This window comes from Larimichthys crocea, chromosome XVIII, assembly GCF_000972845.2.
Source record: "Larimichthys crocea isolate SSNF chromosome XVIII, L_crocea_2.0, whole genome shotgun sequence".
Lineage (NCBI taxonomy): Eukaryota > Metazoa > Chordata > Actinopteri > Sciaenidae > Larimichthys > Larimichthys crocea.
Window position 1 is genome coordinate 1,529,799 of NC_040028.1, and position 17,090 is coordinate 1,546,888.

General features: G+C 42.9%; 1 protein-coding gene across 1 annotated transcript in view; it reads left to right on the forward strand.

Moving 5' to 3' along the window:
* Nucleotides 1-17,090, forward strand: part of plcl1 (phospholipase C like 1) — a 91,354-nt gene that overhangs the window by 56,773 nt on the left and 17,491 nt on the right. The window contains exons 2-7 of the mRNA XM_019270162.2: nucleotides 9,174-9,248; nucleotides 9,332-9,619; nucleotides 9,715-9,996; nucleotides 12,682-13,073; nucleotides 14,357-15,476; nucleotides 15,587-15,763. Coding sequence (XP_019125707.1) covers nucleotides 9,174-9,248; nucleotides 9,332-9,619; nucleotides 9,715-9,996; nucleotides 12,682-13,073; nucleotides 14,357-15,476; nucleotides 15,587-15,763 — 2,334 coding nt within the window. The remainder of the gene's footprint in view (nucleotides 1-9,173; nucleotides 9,249-9,331; nucleotides 9,620-9,714; nucleotides 9,997-12,681; nucleotides 13,074-14,356; nucleotides 15,477-15,586; nucleotides 15,764-17,090) is intronic.

Below are 17,090 nucleotides of genomic sequence, written 5' to 3' on the forward strand. Positions count from 1 at the left end.
ACCATTTAGTTAAAACACATCATCATAAATAAAAGTTTATACTGTATACTTGCAGTTTATTAGTATGTACCGAGCTGCGAATGCTTTCGTGTGTTTGTATTCTGCATAGTGGTGGGCCATTGTGCTGACTATAATCCACAGCGGCCCGTCCTTTGCTGTGGATTAGTGGCTATAAGGCTGTGGATGTGGGTGGCAGCACAATAATCTATTGTGGTAATCTTTTGCCAATGTGCTGAGGGATCATTAGCTAGATCATGGGATCAGATTGGGACTGGATTTATGCAACTGCCAGGTGCTGGTCTGGTGTGTTCAGCAGTCTGTGTGTGAGCATTAGTTAGTTTGTCAATAGATGGAAAAAGAGGCAGGGTGCAGGCATGCTATAGGGATTGATGAATAAGTGGGTGTGTACAGTAAATGGATTTTCACATTAATGTTCCATTGCCTCTTTCTCTTAATTAATGTGTATCCAGTGTGTGTGTTACAGCTGCTGAAGGTCACTGTGCAGGACAGGGTAACTGTGGTTTAAATAAGATGTTCAACAGTTTCATATGGGTGTAATGTTCAGAAAACATCATGACAATGATGAACAAGTGCACAACCCCAAGAAATGTATGGCCAGAGACAGTGGAGGAAAAGAGATCAGATGTCTCGTGATTTAGTCCTGCAGACATGTCATATAATGTCGTTACTCATCCATGTTTAGATTCAGTTCGTTTACATTACAGAAAACTGTCTGGACGTTTTCTTCCTTCCTCTCTTCAGTTGTTGAATTATTTTTCAGAACCTCTTCTCTTGAGACCGAAATGTCAACCTCCACAGCCCCGTTCAAAGAATCCCACACCTGGGCTATTGTTTTCCCAACTCAAACAACTGCAGTCTGTTGAGTCTGATGCTCAGTCTGCTAACAACCCTCTACCTCCACTCCTTCAGTTTCACATCCCCTGTTAGTGCTGCGGCTTTTGGGCTCTGGCCACAAAAAACACTCAATACTTGTATGGGTCTGATAGGAAACATGTACTAGTTTTGGACAAAGTCACCACTAAGTTGGTCAGAGTGGATCAAGCCAAGACAAAGTTTACCACCAGTAAGAGGATATGCAACAAGTAAATCTGCCTCTTTTCCATCGCTCCATTGGGGATTGCTTCTATAATAATAATACAAGGGGTCAAGCATTACTGTATGAATCTCTTCCCAGTATGACTTCAGTTTTTTAGACAATCCCAAAAACTGTGCGTGTGATCTACACCTTACAGTCTCTCCAACACAAATCTATGTTGTGTCATGTTTTGACATAATTGATTGAGTTATGAGTTATGAGTTACTGTAACCATGTTCATATAATATATTTGACATGTTGTCAAACGTGACTGGAAGTTTCTGCTGTATTGTGTGACATGTTGAATAGTTATAATAATAGAATAGTTGAATAGTGAAGAGCCGGCGGCTGTAAACACTTCATCTCCTGTCCGGGCCTGTTCAATACAATGACCTATTGTTCTCCATCCATTTATTCTACCTTTGCTCCCGTCTCTTCTCCCCACTTGTTGCATCTCAGTCCTCTTTTCATCTCCCATCTCTCATCTGTTCTTTCATTCACTTTCCTCCTTTGCACTGTGTACATCATTCCTGTTTTGTGTATCCATTTTCAAGCCTTTGTTTTCTCCCTCATCTCCACTTAAAGACTTCCTGTCATTTTGAAGCCATTCTCTTCATTTGTCTCGTCTGACCTTTCTTCCGTCTCCTCTCTTCCCTCTAGCTTTTGGTCCCATTTCTCTTCAGCATCTCTCTATCTGTGCTGAGATTTTTTTCTCCTGGCAGCAACTCAGTGATGGAGAGAATGATCACGTGAGCTAAAGAGAGACGTAAAACAAGCTTAGGAGAGGGAGATCGAGCTTAAAGCAGGCAGTGGATTATAACTGATAGATGGCCTTTTAGGCCAAACGGAGCGCTGCATTAAAGGCTTCATGAGAACGCAGCCATAGTTTCCTGGATGGCATCATGTCATGCCATGTCAAAGTGACAGTGGAAATATGCACACATGCACACACTAGATTAGTAATGACAGCCACAACAACGTCAATGTTCCCAAATGTCTGTGCCGGCCCAAAGCATCGCTAACGTCCACGGCCACCCCCGCCCGGCTCTGTCCACCTAAATACCCCCTGACCTGCTTTCACTAAGCTCGTCTGTCCAGCCTCCTCGCTGACCAACTTAATAAAAAAGACATTTTGTGGGACAGTTATGTGAACAAAGACAAACAAGCAAACAGTTTTTATTGGAAACTCTGACCTCGCTGTCTCTCTGTCGGTCTGTGTTCTGGGAATTGTGGGAATATTGGAATTGGAAATCAATGCATGCTTGTGTTGTGAATGGGACACGGCAACGATTTTCAGCTCACTGTTGTGTTTGTCCTCTCAACACCACCATGTGGCCTCATGATGTTTGATTTTTATCTTTTTTTGCCATAAAATACACAGAACTTTCTCAATCTGTCTGGAACTTCTACTTCTCAAAACTACTCTCAACACAAGGCTTTCATGCACACGTAGTGTTCTTCTTCAGTGGATGATTTTAAAGTTTAAAGAGCATCAAAATACCCCATTTTAGATTGAATATGTCCCTAACCCTAACCCTTCACAAATAAAAAAATAGTTTGAACCCTAAGTCACTCACTGTCACTCCCCCACAGACATGTCATAGATTTTTCAGAAAATAACTTCTGTTGAAGTGAATGAACATTACAGAATGGGAAGAGTGTAATAAACCGACTGACTGCACATATAATTTACCAAGTTCAAATGTACATGTTGTTAAGTTACTCTTTTAAAATTTGTTTGACCTGGACTATGTCCCCACCTTTTAGTCACATTAGTCAGGTTTTTTAATATCATGATAAACTTAAAACCTAAACCCTTGAGATTCATTGTCTTAATTTCAATGGACGAAAAAAAGAAAAAGATGAACTAACATAGTCAGACATTGTTGAGCAGCGAAATCATGTCAGATAATGCTTCTTTATAGAAAGTTGAGAGAAAAGATCAATGACTTGATGATAAAGTCCCTCAAAATAATAATGAAAAAAACATCTTACTGCATAATGTTCACACTGCTGGGTTCATCTGAGTTCATCAGACCAAAGAAGAACGTGTTATTAACCATCCAACCAAATTTGATTGATTAAAAATATCAACAAGTTTATAAAATCAGATGTCAAAATCTGGTAAAAATGAGCTTCTGTCTGTCTGTCTGTCTGGTCTGTCTGTCTATCTGTCTGTCTGTCTGTCTGTCTGTCTGTCTATCTGTCTGTCTGTCTGTCCGTCTGTCTGTCTGTCTCTCTCTGTCTCAATATGTCATGTACCTCAGTGAAACAATGCATTGTGTGGAATTGTTTTGCACCTGCAGCCCAGGGAGGTGCTGTTACCGACACGTAAACTTCAGCTCTTTTTCAAAATAAATGCACTTTTCTTCGTCTCTTGGTGTTTGCCACGTTTAAATAAAGCTTTTCAACCAGGGAAGAAGCATCTGCAGTACTTCCAAGGCAGAGCTAGCTAGCAGCTGAGTGTAAACAAGAATAATAACTAGCATACAGAGAAGCACAGATGCTAACACGCTGAAGGCTTTTATACTGTTGTGGGTTAGGGGGGCGAGGGGATTATGCTCAGGGTGGCCTCAACGCATCATCGAGCCACCTTTTAGGACCGCCCACAAAATCCTGGACTGAAAACTGGTGAAAAACAGTTTGAACCTCTAACTCAAAACCTCTAAAACACTTTTCACGTGTTTTCAGCAACTACTTTCCAACATATTTAATGTATTTTGAAAGAAATCTCAGAATTGTCTTAACACAGTCTTTAAATATTTAGTGGATAATCATCCAAAATAAGTACAAAATAATGAACCCTTGTTATGTACGACACAAACACCTGTCACATGAAGGGGTTTGTTCATAAGCTGCTTTATGGTGTGTTTGTGCAAATACAGTTCACTTGCTAATCTTCAGAAAAGTAGTGAGTTATTCTGAACCCTAATGTAAACAAGCTAGAAGCTGTTACATTTGTTTTGTGCGGGGATTTAACCATTTGATGCCAGGGCTGCAGTTAGTTAGTGCAGTTAGTGCTGCATGACATGATTGTAATTTGGTTTACAGAAATACGAATGAGAGCAGGGGAATGATAATGTGTGCAGCCAGACCTTCCTCCAGTGCTGGCACAGAACACAAGGCCAACATGCTAGCGACAGAGCCGTGGTAACAAAAGAGGAAATCAGGTGATGTTGTTATGGTCTGTGTATCATTTATAATCAGAACACAATCATCCATGACTGATTGTGAAGTGTTTATCACTGCAACCATGATGACCCCATGCTGACCCCTAACCTTCACAGAGTGTGCATTACAAACGACGATTGTTCCTTAAACCTAACCAAGTCTTAACCAAATCCTACCCAGCTACAGTGATGTTACCTCACCGAACTGATTTATTTCTGCTCAGTGGTTTGGTTTTGGAAAGCACAGGCAGAAGACAGAAAACTCTGTGTCATTCTGAGGGAATAGAGAGATGACGTATTTGTTGTTTCATTTGAAGGACTTGATGATGTCTTAGTAGTTCCACACCTTCTACTTTCCTTTTCATGAGGACAAGTGATTTCTCTTCATTTATCTAGAGGCTTCATGTCTCCTGAAGCTCCAGACCTACCAGAGTCTCCTCAGTGTATGTGTGTGGGAGTGGTCGGTGAAAGACGTAAAGTTGTCAGATTTAAGCTCAGGACAGAGTGAACCTTGTTTATTCATCCACTGCTGACAATAGATAAGGAGGTGTTAACGACATCTGGCTGCCACAGCTCGTTAAGCTATGAATCACATCAAAATCATATTAATGATTGATTAAATGCTCACTATATAACCACAGATAGTTGGCCTTGGAGCGGAGTGAGGCAGCTCCACTGGGAGTGTGTAGACCTGTTTTTTCCTGCACAGGCTCAGGTTGCCCTCGATGCCTTCATGTTCATTATTGATGATGATGATGATGTCAGGTTACTGCTGTGGCGGTCTGTGTGTCTTTCACACGCTCACAGAAACACAATACTTAGTTTCACAGACACTATGAGCATTACTTAAAGTGTGTGAAATCTATGTCAGGTTTATACATGTGCATAATATGAGGAAAAAGTGTTTTGACTCATGCACTATGTTTTTACTGCTGCGTGATAAAGTGTTCGGGGTATTAGGACACAAAGCTGGAAAAACACAGATGTTGAAAAAATCTGGACACATTTTCATCACATCAGCTCAGTCTGTCTGTCTGTGGTTGGTAGTGGAGATTTAACACGGGCAGATCCTCTTTGCACTTAAGAGGATGTTGATGAAACCTGTTAGCATGGCGCGGTGGAAGGAGGACAGAACACAGTGGAACAGGTCAGAACAGAGAGGATGTAAACAATTCATGCTAATTTAGTGTGTGGGGTCCTGGAGACACTGACCACACCACATCAGCTCAGAAACATACAGAACATTTATGACTGTGACACGTCTTCATTTCATGTGAACTGCTTCTGACCTTGATTCTGGATTGATGTCGAGGGGTTTCTGCTTCTATAGAGTAGCCTGCTGTCAAACATATGTTGATATAATTATAGTATATCATAGAATGGATCAAAAGATGTTTGTTCAGCCAAAAGTCCAAAAACTTAAAGATATTTAGTTTGCAACAAAATGAAATGACTGATTATTAAATTAGTTCCTGATTCTGTTTCTGTCAGTCAACAATTTGATTTTAAACTTTAATTTGTACGGTATATAACTGACTCCAAACATAGAACAAACATAATCAGTATATAACTGCATTACAGTTAATGTTGTATTAATGTGTTCATCTCTTTAACACTGCAGCTCATAGAGGTGGAGATCATTTTAACTGCTGCATGTAAATTTCTTTCAATACAGTCTTTGCTTCTTCTATAAAGATACACGGTAATTATTATTTTGTTTTAGCATTAGATTAAATTTAGCATCATTATTTCAACCCTTGAGGTCACAAATAAACAATATGAAATAAATACAGTGGGGTTAAAAAGGTCTAATATTTTCTGAATTATAGCGTATAAGTATAAAATAGTAGATAATGAAGATACAGTGAATCATCTCAAGCTTGTAAGTACAGTACTTGAGTGAATGTACTCAGTTTCCACCACTACTTTTCTGTATGTGCGAATGACCACGTGCCGACTGAAAGTAATATTTCTTTGTCAGCGTAGAGCATGCAGTGTGGCTCAGGAGGTCATCCACCAATCAGATGGTCGGTGGTTCCATCCCCCCCTCCAGTCTGCATGAAGGTGTCCTTGAGCAAGACACTGAAGTGGCTGCACCATCTGTGTGTGGATCAATGTGTGCGAATGGTTAACTCCCAAAAACATAGCAGCCAATGCCATCAGTGTGTGAATGTGTGTGTCAATGGGCGAATGTGATATGTAATGTAAAAGATGCTATGACAAGTACAGCCCATTTACTATTCTTACCATAGAAAACATGAAATATGTCCTTATTTGGTGTTGTAACAATGCTTCACAGTGATCACTATAATTATTATTAGTAGTATTATTTTACACATAGCAGACAAAGCAGCCACTGTCCACACATAGGGAGAGCTGTATTATTATTCCAGCACTCACAACACATGAAATACAAAAAATAAATCAAACAAAATAAGGCTGTAAGTGGATTTCTGTGGTTAGCTGGCAGGCTGTGTATTGTAGGTGTTTTTATCACCTCCACTTTATCTTCTATGTTCAAGGCCATTTAACTCTGAAGCCATTTCAGATATAGAAAGAGAGCAGCCTTTACTGCAAATACAACCTAAATCTGTCTATCAGCACAGTATATCTGTACAGAGCAAACACTGCTGGCTGATGAAGGTACAGGTCTGAACACAGGAGACGGGGCCAACTCTCTGCACTCAGCCACATGTAATTACTACTGTCATTTCAGCAGCTCGTTACAAATCAGAGAGAAGCTATTATCAGAGCCTTCAGTAAAAATCACGTGCTACAGTGAGAATGAAAGTTAGCTTAACACTGACATTTGCTCAGCGAGCAGAGAACAAGCTGTCAATCAATCTGTCACTAGCTGAAGATAGCCTGAGGCAGGAGGCAGAGATCTTAGCTGGGCTGCACTGGAAGAAAGGTTCACTCTGCAGAAAACAGCACCCCTGCTTTCCTGCACAAACAGCTTAATGTAAGCTGGGGTGGTTGGATGGATGAGTAATCTTTAAACTCTGACACTAGAAACTCCTTCACAATGGTTTCTTGTTATACCATGAAGGGAATTATTTCCTTCCCTAAGCTTCACCACAAAGACATGAAATAAGATTTGTACCTCTGTCATATTTTGTCAGTATTCACTGAAAATGAATGTGGCGAGGGGGGCACGGTGGTGCAGTGGTTAGCACTGTCGCCTCACGGCAGGAAGGTTCCTGGGGCCTTTCTGTGTGGAGCTTGCATGTTACAGCAGATGATGGATGAATAGGGCTGCAACCAACAATTTTTGACGTCATCAGTTTGCGTGTCATTTGTGTGTGCGTCTGTAACCTGCACCTCTCTCAACAGTGACGTGTTAACTGGGTTGATCATGTTCATTTACTGGCAGATTTGTGCGGAAACTTTCCACCTGTGATGGAGGACAGAGTGCAGATGGGATTTACACTAGAGAAGAAGACTGTAATAAGAAAATAAATGATTATGTCTTTGTGGTACGTAACTATATACTGATTATTAGAATAGAAAATAAAGTAAGTAAGCTGTAAATCCGACCTGTGGCCCTCTGCTGCTGTCGTCCCCCATCTCTCTCTCCCTACATTCCTGTCACTCTTCAGCTGTCTCTGTCAAATTTTAAAAAAGCTTGAAAAGGCCAGAAAACATCTTTAAAAAACAAATAAAATAATGAACACACTGTCTGAACAGTGGACAGTTAGTGTTTGTTTTCATCCAATTTGAATTTAAACTTCATCATCAGTGAACTATAAGATTACTACAGGCGGCAACTTAACTTCCTTTCTAGCTTTAGTGTTTGTTTGGGTGTGTGTTGGTATAAACATCCATATCTACAACACCTCCACCTGCTCCATTCTGCTGCTCTCTCCTTCACCGGTTGTGTCTTTGATTTGTCTCATACTTCATCTCCTTTGTGTTTATTGCCTTCTAAAGTATTGATAATTCAGGTTCAGTCCAGGAGGTGACTGCGACAGGAGCAGTTGAATGCAGATGCAGTGCACAAATGATTATCAGAATTGTCACAAATGTCTAGTTTCACACTGGACAGTTTTATACAAGAAGATATATAGATTTCTTCTTTCTTGGCCTCTGTTCTTCTGTGTGCTCTGTTTAACCCTACAGACAAAAACACATTTGCATGCACACAACTTCCATCTCGCTCCCCCCCCCCGCCAACTCACCAGGCTAAATAAGGGTGTGATCAGATTGAAGAGAAAATAAAAGCAATTCTGGCCAAACTTAGAGAAAGTGATTACACAGTGTGCAAAACCACCCAAAACAAAGCGAACGAAAAAGCTCTAAAAGCACCTACAAGCCCCAAAAATATCCAAATCCAAGCCAGACTTCTTTTATTCTGGATTGATTACTTTTATAGTCTTCTTTTATAGGGCTTTTTGTTTTTTACGTACTTTACATGCATCAGATGGAAAATCCTCCCACCACATCGTGTGCTCTCCACCCCTGACTTGACTGGGCTCCAAATACTGCACCACCTACATCCAGTCCACCTATTGGTTGAAAAACCACATGACCATGTCATGCCAAGTCACTCATGGCCATGGGATTTATAGGTGAATACACCACTGGCTGCTGTGTTAACTGTGCTGTATCTGAGACTGACATATTTTCCCTCTGAAATGAACTTCATGAATGTTATTTGATGATTCTGATGAAAGACGGGCTGAGATCTGTTAAAACAGTTCTCAAAACTCCAGCTTGAACAAACACTGACCTTTTACAGAGATGTACGTAGAGCCTAGAGCTTAAATTGCACACACCAGAAGATGATATACTTTAATCACATTACTACACACTATGTTCTGTTGAGTGTATTTTTAGACTGTTGCAGGTCTGATTGTATGGCTAAAATACTTCTCATTTTCACCTGATGGCCATCTGTCTTTTCGTAGGATCCTTCAGTGCAGAAGGTGGGTGGAGGAAGAAAGAAGACTGTGTCCTTCAGTAGCATGCCCTCTGAGAAGAAGGTAGTTATTATCATAGAAATACGTGATAAAGCAGTTAGCTGTACTTGAAAATAGATCATGATGTAGTTCATTTTCTATCCCAGGTGAGCAGTGCAGCGGACTGCTTGGCGTTCATGCAGGGTGGCTGTGAACTGAAGAAGGTCCGGCCCAATTCCAGGGTTTACTGTCGTTTCTACACTCTGGACACAGACCTCAGCTGCTTACACTGGGAGCCATCTAAGAAGGATGGGGACCGGGCTCGGCTGGACGTCTCCAGCATCCGAGAGGTTCGCACCGGGAAGAGCACTGAGACATTCCTCCATAACGGCCCAATCTCTGAACACCTGGCTGAGGAAGCAGCCTTCTCTATCATACATGGGGACGACTATGAGGTACCAAGTTAATGTTAAGTCATGTTTTATTGTTTAAGATCTACACCCTGTTCCCCTCCACCCAATACATCTTTATTATCTGTCCCTCCCTACAGTCTCTGGACTTGGTGGCGTTGTCAGCAGATGTGGCCAACATCTGGGTGACTGGCCTTCGCTACCTATTGGCCCACCCCTCAATCATTGGGGGAGCTGGTGGAGGAGGAGGGCTGGGTGAAGCAGGCAGTGTGGCAGTAGAGGGCAGCCTGGGAAGCAAGATGAGGAGCGAGTGGCTGACAGCCGAGTTTGCCCAGGTGGATGAAGACGGCTATGGCATTGTGTCAGAGGATGTGGCGGTCGCCACCATCTGTAAACTGTGCCCTGGTATCAAGGAGGCCAAGGTGAGGGGGAGCAGGGTAGAATCATTTTAATTGTACCCCGTCATGCAGACATGAATGCTGCACATACAGTATATGGTATAATGAGATTTGTGACCATGTTTGCTGGTTGTATTTGAGTGTCAGAATCTTAACCCCCAAATTCAACCGTGCATGGGCGTGTAGACTTGAGTGTGCACCATGGTCGCTCGCGAGCAGCCCGCGTCAATTTACACAAAGCATCTCAAGCTGACAGAAGCCAGACACAGAGAGAGCACAGAGAATCCGGTGGATTTTCAAAATAAAATACGTTGTGCAGACTGCCGGTCGTGAAAACAAACCAAAGTGAAAAAAATTAACTAAGTGGCATATTTACACATGTAAAAGCATGTTGAGAAGCACATAAACCAGGAAAATGAGCAAATCTAAACAAGTAAACAAGTCTGGCAGGCTAAACGCTTCTGAATGTTGGGTTCACAACTTCTCTCTACGAGATTTCTGAAGTGTCAAATCAGAACCAAATGGCATGGTAGAAAATCTCTTTATTCATCTTTGTATAAAGGTTGTAATGCTGCATATGTCCTCATTTAAGGACACTTAGTTTACTTTTGTTCTAACCAACTTTCACAGAAAATTCAGTCCAATTTTCCCCATGTAATGTCCTGACACAGCCCAAACTTGTAGGGATTTCTGCTGCTGGAAGACGCTGATAACTGCACCACAGTAAACAAATGATCACCACAGCTAAGAAAATACCTCTGGATAGAAGTGACAAAGAAAAACCAAAATGAGCTGCTGATTATGCAGCATAATCCATGAGAAAAGCTGCCCATATTGTACTTTTTAAACAGAATATGTCAAATTTTATCATTTGTATTTCAGTCAGCTTCATGAGGTCATCACCTGAAACGATTTTCAATTAACAGGTGTAGCTCGTCAAAAGTTAATTTTTTGTCCTCTTAATGTATCAGTTGTGTTGTTCAAAGGTAAATAGCTCTATCCAACTACTGGAGTAATCCATATTATGGCAAGAACTGATTAACTAAATAAAGAGAATTAACAGTCCATCATTACTTAAAGACATGAAGGTCAGTCAATGCAGAAAACATCACCACAAGTGTCACAAGAACCATCAAACGCTATGGTAAATGGTGAATGGTAAGTACTTATATAACACCTTTCTAGTCTTCTACCACTCAAAGCGCTTTACACTACATATCTTAATCACACACATTCACACACATTCATACACTGATGGCACAGCCTTCAGGAGCAATTTGTGCTTCATTATGTTGCCCAATGACACTTCGACATGCAGACTGGAGGGGATTGAACCGGGGATTGGACCGCCAAACTTCTGATTGGTGGATGACCCGCTCTGCTTCCCAGCTCTGCCCCAGGAAAGGAATACCAAAAGTTCATTAGTGACCAGCCTCAGAAATCACCAATTAAGGTTTCAAATGTCAGACAGGGCAAGTCTGTTTATCTAACAGAGAGCAATGATCAGAATTTCGAGTTCTATCAGTGTAGCGGGTCTTGCTGTCACTGTGGGCTCACAGCACAGTCACAGGACACAAGTTAGATAACTGTTTCTTTATTCCAACTTTTTTACACAAGCATTTCAGCACAGTACATAATTCTCTGACGTGAGCTTCTGGGTGCCTTCATGTGCACGCCAATCAGGTACAACGCCTCATTAACAGGTCCAGAGCATTACTACATGAAAAGGACAGAGTGATTAGATAACGAGCTCCAGCAGTGTCAAACAACTTACCTGACACTGCTCCACACACACGCACACACAGACGTACACACACACACACGCACACACGCGCACACACACACACACACACACACACACACACACACACACACACACACACACCTCTCTCCTGCAGCTGCTGAACGATAACTCTACAATAAAGTTAAAATATCCAGCTGTCGTATACCGAAAAATGGAACATCATTTGCTGTAATGACATCTTTGTAATCGTGGCTATATGTTAAAACAGGTGATACTAAGTATCCATTCACCTCAGCCACAGCAGGAGCAGTGCATTTCCTGATCAAATGGTTAGAGCAGCACAACATTGCATCCATTGTGACGAGAGATTTGTTGCTTTTCTGCTTCCAATACTTTGTATTTCTGATATGCAGTTACACACAGGTTGGTTACTTCTCTCTACCTCCTGTATCACCTGATTCCTGGACAGCAGACAGACTCAGGGACAGGATTATCCTGGAAGCATATAGGACAGCACAGAAGTCTCTATTAGTGCAGACAGGTGACATGGCTGCCGAGCACCTGCAAGGACTCAGACACATTTTTGCCGAGATGATATCAGAGAGGAAGGATTTTTTCAGTGTGGGCTGAACAAGCACAGATCAAGATAAAACAGCAGAGAGGAGAAGAGGAAGCAGACTATAAAAAGAGAGAGATTAAAGGGAGAGATGGAGAGATGACGGAGGAGTTAGAGGGAAGAAGTGATTAATACATAGTGCTGTTTGATGGGAGTCTTTAATATCCTTATTGAAACAAGATAACTAAGTAATAGATATAGTAATAAAAAATAAGTTTCTTCAAACATGTGAGCTTCATTGAAGAATGAGGTATAATATTGGCTAACTAATTAATTCAATTCATCTCTTGTTCAATAAAACGTCAGTCCTGCCTGACCCTCCTCTCTCATCCCATCGCTCTCTCCACAGGTACGTCTACGTTTTAAGGAGATCCAGCGCAGCAAAGAGAAACTGACCTCTCATGTGACACGTGAGGAGTTTCAGGAGGCCTACTGTGAGCTTTGTACCCGGCCTGACGTCTACTTCTTATTGGTGCAACTATCAAAGGACCGTGAGTGTCTGGACCCTCAGGACCTCCGCCTCTTCTTGGAGACAGAGCAGGGTTTGTCTCTGGCGACAACAGAGGGATGCTGGGAGCTCCTGAGGCGCTGTGAGCCCTCGGCCCAGGGCAAGGAGAGGGGGCTGCTGGGTCTGGATGGATTCGCCCACTACCTGCAGTCTCCAGAATGTCAGCTGCTCGACCCAGAGCACCAGGGAGTCTGTCAGGACATGAACATGCCTTTGTCCCACTACTACATCAGGTGTGTGTGCACCTGTCAGTCTGACAACTTCCTGTGACATTCATATAACTGCCAAAAATATGGAAAGTTCATCTTAAAGTACTCTTAAAATGAATTAAATCAGGGTGCTTTGAACCTCCACTCACAAAAAAGAAAGAAAAATTAAATACATCAAATAAATTTAATTGCCTCCAGATAAATAAAGTATCTATCTATCGAGCAGTAACAAACCCAAAATGCAAACACCAACCAGAGACCAGATTCAGTTTATTGAAAACACAGGTGGAGGTGCAACTCTGGAGGAGGGTGACTGGAAAGATGGGAGGAGATCCAGAACAGTGCAGACTGTTGGTGACAGATTACTTCAAGAGTTGGTGCTAAGGCAAGACGGAGCTGGACGTGGCAGGGGAATGAAGCAAGACTCTCAAATGAATAATCAGAAGCACACATAAGGTTAGCTGTTACCACAGAGACGAAGAACAATCTGGACAGTTGAACCTGTCTTTTATACACCAGCTATTAATTATATGACGAGCAGCAGGAGGTGAGGTGACAATCAGGTGAGAGGAAGACCAGAGGCCACGCCCAGCAACATAGGAGGGGGGAGGAAAAGAACAGGAAACACTCCACAGGGAGGGGACAGGAGCCTCCATCACAACACTGCCATTCATGTGACCGCCACACAAGTTCAGTTTTTAGCCAAATGAGTGCACTGCTCAAACACATACACAGCTGACTTCACTCAACAGTTCCTTTAGCAAGAGTGACTGTGACTCATCTGCCAGATGGTTCTGCTCACTCACTCCCTGCACTCTCCATGCCAGCAGGAAAACAAACATTTGAGAAAAATATACACATTAAATTGCACATATTGTTTATTTCATTATACGGGACATTTATTTGGACAGTCCACCTACCGATAGCCTAGACCAGTGTTCATTAAAAGCAGCGTAGGACAGTAGGACAGCCCTGTTGAACTGTGGACAGCTCACAGAGGAGGCAGGTTTCTAAGGTTATTTCCTGTTGACTGTTGTGGAGTCATCAATGAAACCAGTTCAAGAACCAGAGAGGGTTACTCCTGATCTGTACTGCTCTTCAGAAAACTTTCCATTTGGATCTATGATTGCAGTTTTTGAACCCTTTTTATTTCCACTTGTTACCTTATACATCATACTGTCATAATTGTCATACTGTAACTAATCACGGATGTGCGCATGTGCCACGTGCATGAATGTGAGGCGGATGCAAATGCAAAACCTATTTTGTGGTGGATTTGTGTAAATGTTATTCATTTTTCTCCTCAGCACCTCGTACCGCTCCTACCTGCTGGATGACCAGGTCCACGGCAGAGCAGACCTAGGAGGGTTGATCAAGGCCCTGCAGACCGGCTGTCGATGTGTGGAGCTGGGAGTGACCGATGGCCCAGAGGGCGAACCTCTTCTTGGGGTTGACTACGGTCCAGAAATCCCACGCCACCACCATCACCACCACCATCACCACCACCACCATGCGCCTGTCACTATCCGCTCTGCTCTGGAGGTGGTCAATAAGTATGCCTTCCTCACCTCTCAGTATCCGCTCTTGGTGTACTTGTGCCAGCGTTGCTCTCCTGCCCAGCAGCGCACCATGGCACAGCACCTAAAAAAAGTGTTTGGCACTCGTCTTTACACTCCAGAGGGCCTACCTGTCAGCCTGGGGGGGCGAGCCACAACCTTACCCTCTCCTGAGCAGCTAAAGGGACGCATCCTAATAGTGGGGAAGAAGCTCCCTGCAGACCAGGACGGGTCTGATGGGGAGGTATCTGAGGAGGATGAAGAGATAGGAGGAGGGGGGCCTCTGGCAGGACGACGAATGACCATCCCTGGTGAGGAAGACCTGGGTGTGGTCTTGGTGGTGCCTCCACCCTCTCAACCCAGGAAGCTCCGCCTCCACAAAGAACTGTCAGATCTGGTTGCTATTGGTCGGGTGGGTAGCCGCAGCTTTTATGCCCAGAGAGCCAGTAACAAACAGCAGCAGTCACCACCCAGCACTCCCTCCTCTCCCGGCATGCCGATGCCTCCTGAGCCGCCTTACTGGACAATGTGCTCCCTGGGTGAGGGAGAGGCCGGGCGACTGACCACTGAGAGCCCTGAAGACCTTGTAATGTTCACCAAGCGCACCCTTACCAGGGTACGGCCCAGCTCAGTGCGTCTGGACTCCAGCAACCCCAACCCACAAGGGTACTGGAAAGGAGGGGTCCAGCTTGTGGCCTTGAACCAGCAGACCCCTGGGGCCATGCTGGACCTTCACAGAGGTCGCTTCTCACAGAACGGAGGGTGTGGTTATGTTCTCCGACCCGCCGTGATGCGGGATGAGGTGTCGTATTTCAGTGCCCATACACAGGGCTGCGTGCCAGGCGTGCCACCTCAGACACTACGGATCAAGGTGTTTATGTTATTTCTGTTTTGTAACTTTCTTTCATTTCAGTGTAAGTTTCTCTCTTTCCCTGTCTTTTCACTAAGCGATGAATTGAACTGCTTTATTCTACTGTGCAGGTCATCAGTGCTCATAATTTACCCAAGCCTCTGGGATCAGGAGCTAAGGGAGAGGTCATAGACCCATATGTGGTTCTGGAGCTGCATGGCGTACCAGCAGACTGTGCTGAACAGCGGACTCGTACTGCTGCTCAGAACCAGGATGACCCACTGTTTGATGAGACCTTTGAGTTTCAGGTAAGGCTACTGATGTGAGCTCCAGCACAGTGGGTAATGAGAGAGTAATGCAAAGGCTTGTGGTGGAAGGGCAGAGGAGCACTGTCAACTAATATTTCACAGTGATCGTAAATCTACATACACAGCACGGTACAGTTTGGAGTAGGTCATGACACCACCTTAATGCATCACTTTTAGGAGGAATCCATTATTGGGAGGTGGATTTGGGTGAGGCTTCTGTAATGGCGAGTCACTCTCTTCCTCTTTAAAAGGAGCAAACATTTTCCTAACGGGTCAGGGAGGCTACCGGCCAAAGCACAAACATACAGTACAGCTCCCAAAATGTTATTATACACAATATGAGCTAAAATATATAAATACAGCATCCCAAATTATCTTAAAAGAACAAAATGTCCGCTTTTAAATAAATTTGTGGTTAAGTGTTTGAAAGGTTGCATTCAGTTCGTTATGTTTGGGTTGTTTACATGCACATCCAGTCTAGGCCATTTACATAATTGCATGAAAGCCGCTCATAATAATCCTGTTTACAGGACTAAAAATATTATTTTAATTTTGCCAGAGAAAATAGTTTGTTTTGTGTTGTCACATGACCCCAGCATGCATTCTACTCCTCAGTTCAGTTCAGTAATGACTTCACTGGAAGAGAAGCGCTGGAGTTGGTGCACTCAGTTCGCTATAGCTCAACGTTGTCTCTGAGACTTTAACATTAAGAATTATCCGTTATTCTAACCCAGTACAGACTTCTCTGTCACTTTGCACCTGCATGAAAATCGAGCTTCAGAGTACTTGATGAAGAGGGATCAAGACCATGGAGATTTAAATGAGGTGCTCCCATAAATACACTTGTGTCTGCAGTGGATTTTAGTCTATGAGATGACATCTGATGACTGTGGTGTTGCTGATTTAGCTGTTTTACCTCACACTGACAGAAACCTGTATTAGTGTAGCTAAAGCATAATGACAAGCTGTCACAACTGATAAGGCATGTTGTCTTTGGCAACATCGTGTGTGTGAGAGAGAGAGTGTGTATGTGTGTGTACAAAATAGTTATGCAGTACCTTCAATTGGGTATCATTTGGATTTTAATGATTTTCATCCCAGTCCTTTGACAGGCCATGTCAGAACAGGTCACAGTCATATTTCACTGTGATTATTTTGACAGTCCTCATTCATGCAAAAACATTTCATGCTTCCAGCTTCACAGATGTGAAGATTTGTATTTTTTTTTATTTATTATTTTAAGGTTTGGACCTCTGATTGGACAAAACAAAGATTGTGTCACTCTGGGCTTCTGGATAAAAAAACAAAAACATGTCTTATTATTTTT